Below are 15000 nucleotides of genomic sequence, written 5' to 3' on the forward strand. Positions count from 1 at the left end.
ATCAAACTAATTAGTTGAAAAAGTGGAACTAACTGTTGTATAATACCTTCAATTTTGATTTTCAGGTCCCCACTGTGCAGCACGGCCCTATCAGGTTTACCTGATCAGTGGCATTGCACGGTGGAACTCTGACAGGAGCGGGGATGCCGTGTTTGGTGGCAAAGGACGGCACCACAGGACCTATTCGGCGCCGCTGATTGATCGCCTCAACGCTCGCTGTCAGCAGCTGTTCGGAGAGACTGTGGAGGAGAATTTCCGGGCCCCTGCTGATGTCTCTTCCAACGAGCTGCTCGGGTTGGAGTACCTGTTCAGCCAGAGCACGGGGGAATCTGGGCCCTTCTCTCTTCAGGACATTGTCAACGATGGACCTGGTCCAGAAGAGGAGGTGCTCCGACCTGGGCAGCCTGATCCAGATGACGCAGACGAGGCGTACCAGAGCGATGTGGAGGCACACGACCGTGCGCTGGATGCCGTCCTGCCCCACATCACACTCACCAGCGACGAAACCGCCACTGTTCACCCTCCGGCCTTTGTGAGTAGCCGTGTGTCTGCTAGAATGAAATACAATGCACCAGTTACTGAAAAAGACAACATATTTGAACTTACCACATTCATATGGCTTTTTCTTTTACAGGAGGATGCCTGCAGTCCAAACCCTCTTCCTGGCTTTCCTAAGTTGGAAATGTTCTGCTCTGTGCTGGTGGAGATTGGCCTGGCAGAAGAAAAGCTGTCACTCACCACCGAGCAGAGAAACCAGGTCCTTAAAGCCTGGAATGCCGTGGAGGAGCATGACAAGCAGCCACAAAAGTTCAACCAGTTGTACAGAACACACTGGGGCAACACCCTCTACTGCCGCACAAAAAGGGACGATCTTGTTGACGCTGCTCTGATACAGAGGGTAAAGATGGCCAAGCGCTACGCACCAGCGCAACAGGACATCAGTGCTCAGCACAACAGGCTGATGTACACGCTGGTGAAACTGTTGTGGTTGCGCTCACGCTCACCTCAAGGCTCTCGCAACAGTCCTGAGAAGAGAACCCTCTTGAAGGCGTACGAGCGAGTCCAGCACCGGATTTTAGTGGAGGATCCAGTCCTGTGCAAAGCAGGCATTCCTCTACCCAAGATTAACAGCAAGACTGTGCAGGACTTTATCCGTCGCCAAGAGAGGCTCCTCAACTTGCACGCCACAAAACAGCCCTCCACCATCACTAAGACCACCTCCATCTCATCTGCAGACCTTCCACCAGCACCACATCAGCCTGCAGTCCTCCCTCCACCAGACTACCCCCTGATGGAATATGTGCCCACACCCAGCACAGCAGGGACCAAGGTGTTAAAGGGAAGGACAGATATGATGGCACCACTCTCCCGGCCTCAGCCACCGATGCCACATTTGCTACTGCCACCACCAGTGAGAAAACCCAACGCCCCCTCTACCATCACCAGACCTGTGCCCTCCCTCTCTGCATCTACAGCAACCCCAGGAATTGCTGGCCCCTCCACATGGCCCATAATGCCTGCTAGTGAGGCAAATCCAGGGATTGATGGTCCACCTAAATCAGTCCCTCCAACTCTGCCCAAAATGCCTACTACAATTGGCACAGCACACAGTAGTACTTCATTCTGGGCAAGAGCTACGCAATTCAAGCGGAAGCATAAGGAACACTCCTCAGAAGTAGGAGCCAAAGTGTCAAGGGTGCAAAATCTCCCTGTCTGTACACTCTGTGGCCAAACAACCCAGGGACATAAAAAATACAAAAAAAAGAGTTTCTGCCCTACAAATATGATGTCCCCATCAAAAGGTCTGGACAACAAAGTGTACAGCAGCTACGAACACTTCACCTCTGTTGTTGACAAGTTGTAGTAATATAAATATGTTGTAATAAATCTGTAAATATGGGACGGTTGCATTGTACATATGGTAAATAGGCTTTGATTTTATGACATTTTATATTGTCTAACTTATATTGTCTACACTGTAGTGCTGTGTTTTTTATAAGTGTTCCCCAATATACATGCACTTTATTCATTAAAGTGGTCAGTGCTACAGTAACAGTTGTGGAATATCAATTAATGAATTGAACAATGGGGTTATATTTGTATGTATCAAAACATAAAGACACAGATAAAGTAACTGAGGTAAGGAAATGTGCCAATAGCACAATGAAATCAGATCATTTTGCACATATTTTAGTAGAAAAGGTAAAGCCACAAAACAACATTAAATTCCTTGGGAAAAAACTAAATAGGAGGCATGGAAGCAGTTATTGCCATCTATCAGTTCAATCTGTCCTGAAGTTCAATTAATTCTGTTTAACTCACACACTGACAAACACCATATAATTAAAACTTCCAGCCAATCACGATCAGGGGCAATTCTCACACACTGACAAACACCATATAATTAAAACTTCCAGCCAATCACGATCGGGGGCATTGCACTACTCTACGGCGCATGCCCCCTTCCGGGGATGCGCCGTAGAGTAGTGCAATTGCCCCTGATCGTGATTGGCTGGAAGTTTGGAGCGTGGGATAAGTAATTATATGGTGTTTGTCAGTGTGTGAGTTAAACAGAATTAATTGAACTTCAGGACAGATTGAACTGATAGATGGCAATAACTGCTTCCATGCCTCCTATTTAGTTTTTTCCCAAGGAATTTAATGTTGTTTTGTGGCTTTACCTTTTCTACTAAAATATGTGCAAAATGATCTGATTTCATTGTGCTATTGGCACATTTCCTTACCTCAGTTACTTTATCTGTGTCTTTATGTTTTGATACATACAAATATAACCCCATTGTTCAATTCATTAATTGATATTCCACAACTGTTACTGTAGCACTGACCACTTTAATGAATAAAGTGCATGTATATTGGGGAACACTTATAAAAAACACAGCACTACAGTGTAGACAATATAAGTTAGACAATATAAAATGTCATAAAATCAAAGCCTATTTACCATATGTACAATGCAACCGTCCCATATTTACAGATTTATTACAACATATTTATATTACTACAACTTGTCAACAACAGAGGTGAAGTGTTCGTAGCTGCTGTACACTTTGTTGTCCAGACCTTTTGATGGGGACATCATATTTGTAGGGCAGAAACTCTTTTTTTTGTATTTTTTATGTCCCTGGGTTGTTTGGCCACAGAGTGTACAGACAGGGAGATTTTGCACCCTTGACACTTTGGCTCCTACTTCTGAGGAGTGTTCCTTATGCTTCCGCTTGAATTGCGTAGCTCTTGCCCAGAATGAAGTACTACTGTGTGCGCTGTGCCAATTGTAGTAGGCATTTTGGGCAGAGTTGGAGGGACTGATTTAGGTGGACCATCAATCCCTGGATTTGCCTCACTAGCAGGCATTATGGGCCATGTGGAGGGGCCAGCAATTCCTGGGGTTGCTGTAGATGCAGAGAGGGAGGGCACAGGTCTGGTGATGGTAGAGGGGGCGTTGGGTTTTCTCACTGGTGGTGGCAGTAGCAAATGTGGCATCGGTGGCTGAGGCCGGGAGAGTGGTGCCATCATATCTGTCCTTCCCTTTAACACCTTGGTCCCTGCTGTGCTGGGTGTGGGCACATATTCCATCAGGGGGTAGTCTGGTGGAGGGAGGACTGCAGGCTGATGTGGTGCTGGTGGAAGGTCTGCAGATGAGATGGAGGTGGTCTTAGTGATGGTGGAGGGCTGTTTTGTGGCGTGCAAGTTGAGGAGCCTCTCTTGGCGACGGATAAAGTCCTGCACAGTCTTGCTGTTAATCTTGGGTAGAGGAATGCCTGCTTTGCACAGGACTGGATCCTCCACTAAAATCCGGTGCTGGACTCGCTCGTACGCCTTCAAGAGGGTTCTCTTCTCAGGACTGTTGCGAGAGCCTTGAGGTGAGCGCAACCACAACAGTTTCACCAGCGTGTACATCAGCCTGTTGTGCTGAGCACTGATGTCCTGTTGCGCTGGTGCGTAGCGCTTGGCCATCTTTACCCTCTGTATCAGAGCAGCGTCAACAAGATCGTCCCTTTTTGTGCGGCAGTAGAGGGTGTTGCCCCAGTGTGTTCTGTACAACTGGTTGAACTTTTGTGGCTGCTTGTCATGCTCCTCCACGGCATTCCAGGCTTTAAGGACCTGGTTTCTCTGCTCGGTGGTGAGTGACAGCTTTTCTTCTGCCAGGCCAATCTCCACCAGCACAGAGCAGAACATTTCCAACTTAGGAAAGCCAGGAAGAGGGTTTGGACTGCAGGCATCCTCCTGTAAAAGAAAAAGCCATATGAATGTGGTAAGTTCAAATATGTTGTCTTTTTCAGTAACTGGTGCATTGTATTTCATTCTAGCAGACACACGGCTACTCACAAAGGCCGGAGGGTGAACAGTGGCGGTTTCGTCGCTGGTGAGTGTGATGTGGGGCAGGACGGCATCCAGCGCACGGTCGTGTGCCTCCACATCGCTCTGGTACGCCTCGTCTGCGTCATCTGGATCAGGCTGCCCAGGTCGGAGCACCTCCTCTTCTGGACCAGGTCCATCGTTGACAATGTCCTGAAGAGAGAAGGGCCCAGATTCCCCCGTGCTCTGGCTGAACAGGTACTCCAACCCGAGCAGCTCGTTGGAAGAGACATCAGCAGGGGCCCGGAAATTCTCCTCCACAGTCTCTCCGAACAGCTGCTGACAGCGAGCGTTGAGGCGATCAATCAGCGGCGCCGAATAGGTCCTGTGGTGCCGTCCTTTGCCACCAAACACGGCATCCCCGCTCCTGTCAGAGTTCCACCGTGCAATGCCACTGATCAGGTAAACCTGATAGGGCCGTGCTGCACAGTGGGGACCTGAAAATCAAAATTGAAGGTATTATACAACAGTTAGTTCCACTTTTTCAACTAATTAGTTTGATTGGACAATGGGCATTCCATGAGTTCCTATATTGAGCGTTACTGCACGGGGACTTTTAACTACATGTATCACTCCGCTTTACAGGTGTTCTAATAAATGTTTTGTTTGTGTTGCTTGGCAAAAGTCAAGTCCGAAGTCCAGTTGCAGATCTTTTTGTGTTGGCGGAGGAAAATAAATGATTAAAAAAAGAAACAAATCATAATCTGTTGTGGCTTATTACTGTTAACTAATAAATGGCAATTGTAGAATGGTTGTATTAAAGCTATATCCAAATCACAGCTGTGATATATTCAGTACAATCGCACCCCCTCTCCTGTCATTATTGCTTAATGACAGGGTCACATATTTAATTTGTTACAAGTATAGAGAATACACCTGTGTACCTGGAATCATGTTCACTCCCTGGTTCACTCTCTCTCCCTCCCTATGTTGAGTGGTCTCCTCTGATCTGTGCTTGTCAAGTATACTGCCATTTATTATAAGCATGCCATTAAAATTGTATAATAAATGCATTGCCTCCAATGGTATTAAATATAATATACTTACTACTTCAAGTAGCCCACATCGTTTTCCACAAGCCAGTGAAAAGATGCGTTTTCATCAAGAGAAAAACTAGACCAATTCGCACAAAACAAAAACGTTGGTTAAGGTCTCCAAGGGTCTCAGATAACTTCCACCAAATCCCAAGACAATGAATGATATACGAATAAAGTAATGAGCGAAAGTCGGGTCCAAATACGGGGCTAATGCGATTTTTGCGAGGCTGCTAATGAGATTTTTTTTCAAGTGACGCAAGCGACTGTAGACAGTTACGCGTTCTGATTGGTCTAGAGTCTACAGTGACTATAGACTCTAGACCAATCAGAACGCGTAACTGTCTACAGTCGTCTACAGTCGTCTACAGTCGTTGCGCTACTGTAGACTCGACCTCTGCGAATTTCCCAAATGTGGAAATCTCGATTGCATAATTTCTGGTAGTGGGGGACTGCGTTCGCGCTCTCCCCTGATCTTGTTGTTCAAAATAATATGTGTGATGGTCCGATTGTTAACTCTGAGTGCTGTTGAGTTTTGTGCTGAGAAGGACATTTATCAGCTTCTCCCTTTTCTTCCTCATCAGATGAATGGTTTTAGAAATTAGGATCTATTTCAAAGCAAACTAAGGCCTTATAGATACATCTCCTGAAAACCCCAAATATTTGTGATCTGTTATTAAAAGCACTGGTGATTATGCCTGTCATGTCCTGATAATGTATAGGCCTACTTGTTAATGGATCGTCTTGCTCCCTCTGACAGAATCTAGATTGAGGTGTTTTATTTGCTACATAATTAAGTAATTTATAGAACAGTATGTAATTTAAGCCCACAATAAAGAATAGATTACTGCTCATTGTAACAGAATGATCACAATTAAGAGGGAGAAAATGTATTGAATGACTTGGAGAATCACATTCACTTTAAAGGTGTGCCTGAAGTTGAAATGTCCCGAATACAGATTTTGAATGTTAATTTGGTCTGCTTTGATTTTATATCGTGGGACATGGAATCGGTCTATATCACCGAGGCTCATCCACTTTGTATAGTGTATCCACCTCTCATTCCTCGACTGTGGAGTGGCCGATGACGCCATCGCCCCACCTTAAGGATCGCTTAGGTAGATTTATTTGACCGTTTAAAACACAATACAACCACACATGTGGAGAATGCATTTACGATAATCGAGAATGACACAAAAATAAAGATTGAAAACGTATTTCCATTGTGGTCCTCTTAAATGTCTTTCTAAACATAGTAGGGCTAGGATCCACATAACACAACAAAGGACAGGAGAACATTATCATAGTCTAGAGCCTTACATACTGACATGGAAAAGGAACCATTCCATTGGTCCATCAATAGCCAGCTTTAGACATTCTTTCTAAATGAAGTTCTGGTCGACATGGCTTTGAGTTGCTGTGATAGTTTGTTCCACTCAACAGCGCCGGTAAATAAAAGGTGTTCTTACCAGATAGACTCTTACACTATCAATACTTTTTGAGGTCCGAGCTAGGAATTAAAATGTTTGGTTTATCTTTGTTAAAACCTTTAGGGCCAGCAGTGTGGCTTGGCAAGGTCGCGTTTCGGAGTACGCATGGCTCTCGACCTTCATCTCTCCCGAGTCCGTAGGGGAGTTGCAGCGATGGGACAAGACTGTAACTACCAATTGGATATCACGGAATTGGGGAGAAAAAATGATAAAAAGTTTTTTTAAATTATAATAATAATAATAATACAGCTTTAGACATTCTTTCTAAATGAAGGTCGTATAAAATATTATTCTTGCCAGTATATTCCTCTATCTGTTCATAAATGACTTTTTTTTCCAGCACTTTAGACAGCACATTCAAAATAGATACAGGTCTGTAGATGCTCTTGTCTGTTTCGCTACCCTTCTTGTGGATAGGGGGTCACTCTAGCATGTTTCGTATCCATGGGAACTCTACCCTGCTCAATAGAGATGTCGATTTAAATGGATGATACAGGGGACAATAAGCTCAGCACCATCTCTTAAAAACCTGGCAGGGATATTGTAGAGGCTTGTAGCTTTAGAGGAGTTTAGTTCAGACAGTCTCTTGACAACTTCAGCCTGAGACACTGCTGTAAAGGAACAGGCTTCTGCTTGTACACTAGAGGAGGCTGGTGGGAAGAGCTATAGGAGGACGGGCTCATTGTAATGGCTGGAACGTTACAAAACACCAGAACTATTTGGTCTCATTCGGTTGGCTGTGTGTGCACGAACGTGGTTTCAGCATTTTGGTACATCGCCTACTTTTGTGTAATCAGACGGACGTTCAGATAGAAAAAAAAAGGTCAATAGGATTTCTACCGTGTTGCATGATGGGTAAATAGTCGGACAGTGATATAATATAGTTAAACAAAATGGATCGCTTTTCCACCGCTTTGTCCGTAACTGTATTCGTAAACGTCATTAAACCCTGGTCGATATGATGTGGTATTATCAGTAGTCGAAGTGGTAACCGTCAGCCAAAAACCTTTGCCCTGGAATGAGTCCCCCTCTAGCAACGTGTACAACTCATACTTACCTGGCAAGGGAGATACCGTGATCAAGAAGGCGGTTCACCCAGGGTGAGGCTCAGCCATTGCACGCCGGCTGTGCTGACCCCTGCGAATTTCCCAAATGTGGAAATCTCGATTGCATAATTTCTGGTAGTGGGGGACTGCGTTCGCGCTCTCCCCTGATCTTGTTGTTCAAAATAATATGTGTGATGTTCCGATTGTTAACTCTGAGTGCTGTTGAGTTTTGTGCTGAGAAGGACATTTATCAGCTTCTCCCTTTTCTTCCTCATCAGATGAATGGTTTTAGAAATTAGGATCTATTTCAAAGCAAACTAAGGCCTTATAGATACATCTCCTGAAAACCCCAAATATTTGTGATCTGTTATTAAAAGCACTGGTGATTATGCCTGTCATGTCCTGATAATGTATAGGCCTACTTGTTAATGGATCGTCTTGCTCCCTCTGACAGAATCTAGATTGAGGTGTTTTATTTGCTACATAATTAAGTAATTTATAGAACAGTATGTAATTTAAGCCCACAATAAAGAATAGATTACTGCTCATTGTAACAGAATGATCACAATTAAGAGGGAGAAAATGTATTGAATGACTTGGAGAATCACATTCACTTTAAAGGTGTGCCTGAAGTTGAAATGTCCCGAATACAGATTTTGAATGTTAATTTGGTCTGCTTTGATTTTATATCGTGGGACATGGAATCGGTCTATATCACCGAGGCTCATCCACTTTGTATAGTGTATCCACCTCTCATTCCTCGACTGTGGAGTGGCCGATGACGCCATCGCCCCACCTTAAGGATCGCTTAGGTAGATTTATTTGACCGTTTAAAACACAATACAACCACACATGTGGAGAATGCATTTACGATAATCGAGAATGACACAAAAATAAAGATTGAAAACGTATTTCCATTGTGGTCCTCTTAAATGTCTTTCTAAACATAGTAGGGCTAGGATCCACATAACACAACAAAGGACAGGAGAACATTATCATAGTCTAGAGCCTTACATACTGACATGGAAAAGGAACCATTCCATTGGTCCATCAATAGCCAGCTTTAGACATTCTTTCTAAATGAAGTTCTGGTCGACATGGCTTTGAGTTGCTGTGATAGTTTGTTCCACTCAACAGCGCCGGTAAATAAAAGGTGTTCTTACCAGATAGACTCTTACACTATCAATACTTTTTGAGGTCCGAGCTAGGAATTAAAATGTTTGGTTTATCTTTGTTAAAACCTTTAGGGCCAGCAGTGTGGCTTGGCAAGGTCGCGTTTCGGAGTACGCATGGCTCTCGACCTTCATCTCTCCCGAGTCCGTAGGGGAGTTGCAGCGATGGGACAAGACTGTAACTACCAATTGGATATCACGGAATTGGGGAGAAAAAATGATAAAAAGTTTTTTTTAATTATAATAATAATAATAATACAGCTTTAGACATTCTTTCTAAATGAAGGTCGTATAAAATATTATTCTTGCCAGTATATTCCTCTATCTGTTCATAAATGACTTTTTTTTCCAGCACTTTAGACAGCACATTCAAAATAGATACAGGTCTGTAGATGCTCTTGTCTGTTTCGCTACCCTTCTTGTGGATAGGGGGTCACTCTAGCATGTTTCGTATCCATGGGAACTCTACCCTGCTCAATAGAGATGTCGATTTAAATGGATGATACAGGGGACAATAAGCTCAGCACCATCTCTTAAAAACCTGGCAGGGATATTGTAGAGGCTTGTAGCTTTAGAGGAGTTTAGTTCAGACAGTCTCTTGACAACTTCAGCCTGAGACACTGCTGTAAAGGAACAGGCTTCTGCTTGTACACTAGAGGAGGCTGGTGGGAAGAGCTATAGGAGGACGGGCTCATTGTAATGGCTGGAACGTTACAAAACACCAGAACTATTTGGTCTCATTCGGTTGGCTGTGTGTGCACGAACGTGGTTTCAGCATTTTGGTACATCGCCTACTTTTGTGTAATCAGACGGACGTTCAGATAGAAAAAAAAAGGTCAATAGGATTTCTACCGTGTTGCATGATGGGTAAATAGTCGGACAGTGATATAATATAGTTAAACAAAATGGATCGCTTTTCCACCGCTTTGTCCGTAACTGTATTCGTAAACGTCATTAAACCCTGGTCGATATGATGTGGTATTATCAGTAGTCGAAGTGGTAACCGTCAGCCAAAAACCTTTGCCCTGGAATGAGTCCCCCTCTAGCAACGTGTACAACTCATACTTACCTGGCAAGGGAGATACCGTGATCAAGAAGGCGGTTCACCCAGGGTGAGGCTCAGCCATTGCACGCCGGCTGTGCTGACCCCTGCGAATTTCCCAAATGTGGAAATCTCGATTGCATAATTTCTGGTAGTGGGGGACTGCGTTCGCGCTCTCCCCTGATCTTGTTGTTCAAAATAATATGTGTGATGTTCCGATTGTTAACTCTGAGTGCTGTTGAGTTTTGTGCTGAGAAGGACATTTATCAGCTTCTCCCTTTTCTTCCTCATCAGATGAATGGTTTTAGAAATTAGGATCTATTTCAAAGCAAACTAAGGCCTTATAGATACATCTCCTGAAAACCCCAAATATTTGTGATCTGTTATTAAAAGCACTGGTGATTATGCCTGTCATGTCCTGATAATGTATAGGCCTACTTGTTAATGGATCGTCTTGCTCCCTCTGACAGAATCTAGATTGAGGTGTTTTATTTGCTACATAATTAAGTCATTTATAGAACAGTATGTAATTTAAGCCCACAATAAAGAATAGATTACTGCTCATTGTAACAGAATGATCACAATTAAGAGGGAGAAAATGTATTGAATGACTTGGAGAATCACATTCACTTTAAAGGTGTGCCTGAAGTTGAAATGTCCCGAATACAGATTTTGAATGTTAATTTGGTCTGCTTTGATTTTATATCGTGGGACATGGAATCGGTCTATATCACCGAGGCTCATCCACTTTGTATAGTGTATCCACCTCTCATTCCTCGACTGTGGAGTGGCCGATGACGCCATCGCCCCACCTTAAGGATCGCTTAGGTAGATTTATTTGACCGTTTAAAACACAATACAACCACACATGTGGAGAATGCATTTACGATCATCGAGAATGACACAAAAATAAGATTGAAAACGTATTTCCATTGTGGTCCTGTTAAATGTTTTTCTAAACATAGTAGGGCTAGGATCCACATAACACAACAAAGGACAGGAGGACATTAGCATAGTCTACAGCCTTACATACTGACATGGAAAAGGAACCATTCTATTGGTCCATCATTAGCCAGCTTTAGACATTCTTTCTAAATGAAGTTCTGGTCGACATGGCTTTGAGTTGCTGTGATAGTTTGTTCCACTCAACAGCGCCGGTAAATAAAAGGTGTTCTTACCAGATAGACTCTTACACTATCAATACTTTTTGAGGTCCGAGCTAGGAATTTACATTTTTGGTTTATCTTTGTTAAAACCTTTTGGGCCAGCAGTGTGGATTGGCAAGGTCGCATTTCGGAGTACGCATGGCTCTCGACCTTCGCCTCTCCCGAGTCCGTACGGGAGTTGCAGCGATGGGACAAGACTGTAACTACCAATTGGATATCACGAAATTCGGGGGAAAAAATGATAAAACGTTAAAAAATATACATAATAATAATAACAAATTAAAAATAAACCTTTAGGGCCATATTCTCAGCAGTCAGGTACCTATCCAATTCACACCCAAGGTAGCTGACTGAGGTTTTTGGTGTAACCACTGAGTTGCCCACTTTCACACCAAAACCAGGGGACCTTGCAACCTTTACTCTGGAACCAAATAAGATGGATTCTGTTTTTCCAAGATGCAGAGAAAATGTGTTATCTGAAAGCCATTTAGTGATATTGGATAACTCTGCACTAAGGATCTCTTCTACTGAGGCTTGGTTCTTCTGGGACACCAGTAGAGCGGCGTCATCTGCATACAAAAACTAATTAGGAGAGCAGGCTGATTTCATATCGTTAATGGACAGTAGGAAGAGAAGTGGGCCGAGGATCCTCCCCTGCGGGACCCCACAGCTAATCCCCTTCACACTAGAATGTTTACCATTAACCTCCACCATTTGGTCTCTACCCGTTGAATAGGGTCTAACCCAGTCAATGGCCCTGCTGTTAAAACCAAGGGCTTTTAACTTGTAGAGCATGATACTATGGTCAACCGTGTCAAACGCCTTCTGCAGATCCAGCATTACCATTCCACAGACCTTTCCCTGGTCAACCATTACCATGCCACAGGCCTTTCCCTGGTCAACCATTACCATTCCACAGGCCTTTCCCTGGTCAACCATTACCATGCCACGGACATTTCCCAGGTCCACTTCTTTCCTGATGAAGTCAGTTAAAACAACAGACGTGTCAGTATAGTGGGTCTTTCTAAAACCAGACCGTAGTTCGTATAAAATATTATTCTTGCCAGTATATTCCTCTATCTGTTCATAAATGACTTTTTTTCCAGCACTTTAGACAGCACACTCCAAATAGATAGCGGTGTGCAGTTGCTCCTGTCTGTTTAGCTACCCTTCTTGTGGATAGGGGGTCACTCTGGCATTGGCCATATACCACAAACCCCCCCCCCCAGGTGCATTATCGCTATTAGAAACTGGTTACCAACTAAATTAGAACAGTCAAAATATAGTTTTTGTCAATCTGCATTCAGGGCTCGAACCACCCAGTTCATAATTAAGCAGTAAGGCACGAGTAAGGTGTGGTATATGGCCAATATACCACGGCTAAGGGATGTTCTTAAGCACGACGCAACGCAGAGTGCCTGGATACAGCCCTTAGCCGTAGTATATTGGCCATGAATGCAGATTGACAAAAACTATATTTTGACTGTGACGTGATCTTCCTGTCTGGGTTGGCGCCCCCCCCCCTTGGTTTGTGCTGTGGTGGAGACCTCTGTGGGCTATACTCGGCCTTGTCTCAGGATTGTAAGTTGGTGGTTGGGGATATCCCTCTAGTGGTGCGGGGGCTGTGCTTTGGCGGAGTGGGTGGGGTTATATCCTTCCTGTTTGGCCCTGTCCGGGGGTTTCTTCGGATGGGGCCACAGTGTCTCCGGACCGCTCCTGTCTCAGCCTCCAGTATTTATGCTGCAGTAGTTTATGTGTCGGGGGGCTGGGGTTAGTTGGTTATACCTGGAGTACTTCTCCTGTCTTATCCAGTGTCCTGTGTGAATTTAAGTATGCTCTCTCTAATTCTCTCGTTCTCTCTTTCTCTCTGAGAACCTGAGCCCTAGGACCATACGTCAGGACTACCGGGCATGATGACACCTTGCTGTCCCCAGTCCGCCTGGCCTTGCTGCTATTCCAGTTTCAACTGTTCTGCCTGCGGCTACGAAACCCCTACCTGTCCCAGACCTGCTGTTTTCAACTCTTAATGATCGGCTATGAAAAGCCAACTGAGAGACCTGAGCCCTAGGACCATACGTCGGGACTACCGGCCGTGGTGACTCCTTGCTGTCCCCAGTCCGCCTGGCCTTGCTGCTATTCCAGTTTCAACTGTTCTGCCTGCGGTTATGGAACCCCTACCTGTCCCAGACCTGCTGTTTTCAACTCTTAATGATCGGCTATGAAAAGCCAACTGAGATTTATTCCTGATTATTATTTGACCATGCTTGTCACTTATGAACATTTTTGAACATCTTGGCATGGTTCTGTTATAATCTCCACCCGGCACAGCCAGAAGAGGACTGGCCACCCCTCATAGCCTGGTTCCTCTCTAGGTTTCTTCCTAGGTTTTCGCCTTTCTAGGGAGTTTTTCCTAGCCACCGTGCTTCTACACCTGCATTACTAGCTGTTTGGGGTTTTAGGCTGGGTTTCTGTACAGCACTTCAAGATATTAGCTGATGTAAGAAGGGCTATATAAAATAAAATTGATTGAAAATTGATACCACAAACCCCCGAGGTGCCTTATTGCTATTATAAACTGGTTACCAACGTAATTAGAGCAGTAAAAATAAATGTTGTTTAAGCTTGTTTTTCTCCAATGTTTGCAAACATTGTAAATGTAAACAAACACTGTATAGCCTCATAACATGGTTAACACAGTCATTTTTATATCATGGATGGTCAGTCCTTGCATCCATAGCTCTGTCTATTAATCTGAGAGTGGTTACATTTCTCCAGGCCCATCCCTCAGCTTTTTATCCAAAACAGAGGCGGGGCCAACGTTTTGTTATTGTTTCATCTGTGGATTTGCCCTTTAAACAGCTGCGTATTATCAAGATATCGAAGTAGCAGGCTACTGTTTCTCCTCCATATCTGGGGGTCGTATGCCACCCTGTGGTCGATGGTGGCATCATATTTGACTGAGCACAGAAAACAAACGTGAGGAAACGATGCCTACAATGTCTGGAACGATACAAAACACCAGAACTATTTGGTGTCATTCGGTTGGCTGTGTGTGCACGAACGTGGTTTCAGCATTTTGGTACATCGCCTACTTTTGTGTAATCAGACGGACGTTCAGATAGAAAAAAAAAGGTCAATAGAATTTCTACCGTGTTGCATGATGGGAAAATAGTCAGACAGCGATATAATCTAGTTAAACAAAATGGATCGCTTTTCCACCGCTTTGTCCGTAACTATATTCGTAAACGTCATTAAACCCTGGTCGATATGATGTGGTATTATCAGTAGTCGAGGTGGTAACCGTCAGCCAAAAACCTTTGCCCTGGAATGAGTGCCCCTCTAGCAACGTGTACAACTCATACTTACCTGGCAAGGGAGATACCGTGATCAAGAAGGCGGTTCACCCAGGGTGAGGCTCAGCCATTGTACTCCGGCTGTGCTGACCCCTGCGAATTTCCCAAATGTGGAAATCTCGATTGCATAATTTCTGGTAGTGGGGGACTGCGTTCGCGCTCTCCCCTGATCTTGTTGTTCAATATAATATGCGGGAAGTAATGCTCACCTGTGATGTGCCTAGTGTTTGCTCTGAGTGCTGTGGAGTTCCGTGTTGAGAAAGTTTATCAGCTTCTCCCTTATCTTCCTCATCAGATGAATGGTTTTAGAAATTAGGATC

At 44.2% G+C, this 15000-nt stretch overlaps 3 protein-coding genes across 3 annotated transcripts in view; 2 read left to right on the top strand and 1 right to left on the bottom strand.

Annotated features, from left to right (window-relative positions):
* Positions 1–8: 8 nt before the first annotated feature.
* LOC311116226 (uncharacterized protein) lies at positions 9–2339 on the top strand. The gene is made up of 2 exons (XM_084191341.1): positions 9–532; positions 635–2339. Exon 2 carries the CDS (start codon positions 683–685, stop codon positions 1862–1864), a length of 1182 nt encoding a protein of 393 aa, XP_084047467.1. The 5' UTR covers positions 9–532; positions 635–682; the 3' UTR covers positions 1865–2339.
* Positions 2340–2832: 493 nt separating this feature from the next.
* LOC311116224 (uncharacterized protein) lies at positions 2833–5666 on the bottom strand. Its single transcript, XM_084191339.1, has 3 exons — positions 5425–5666; positions 4348–4814; positions 2833–4245 (listed from the first exon to the last, which is right to left on the bottom strand). The coding sequence occupies exon 3, from the start codon at positions 4195–4197 to the stop codon at positions 3205–3207; it is 993 nt and encodes a 330-aa protein (XP_084047465.1). The 5' UTR covers positions 4198–4245; positions 4348–4814; positions 5425–5666; the 3' UTR covers positions 2833–3204.
* Positions 5667–6495: 829 nt separating this feature from the next.
* LOC311116225 (sodium-dependent phosphate transport protein 2B-like) overlaps positions 6496–15000 on the top strand; it is a gene marked incomplete at both ends in the record, with an annotated part of 15910 nt that continues 7405 nt past the window's right edge. The window contains one exon of the mRNA XM_084191340.1: positions 6496–6529. Coding sequence (XP_084047466.1) covers positions 6496–6529 — 34 coding nt within the window. The remainder of the gene's footprint in view (positions 6530–15000) is intronic.

Source organism: Coregonus lavaretus (genome assembly GCF_964263955.1).
Source record: "Coregonus lavaretus genome assembly, contig: HAP1_SCAFFOLD_1154, whole genome shotgun sequence".
NCBI classification, from domain to species: domain Eukaryota; kingdom Metazoa; phylum Chordata; class Actinopteri; order Salmoniformes; family Salmonidae; genus Coregonus; species Coregonus lavaretus.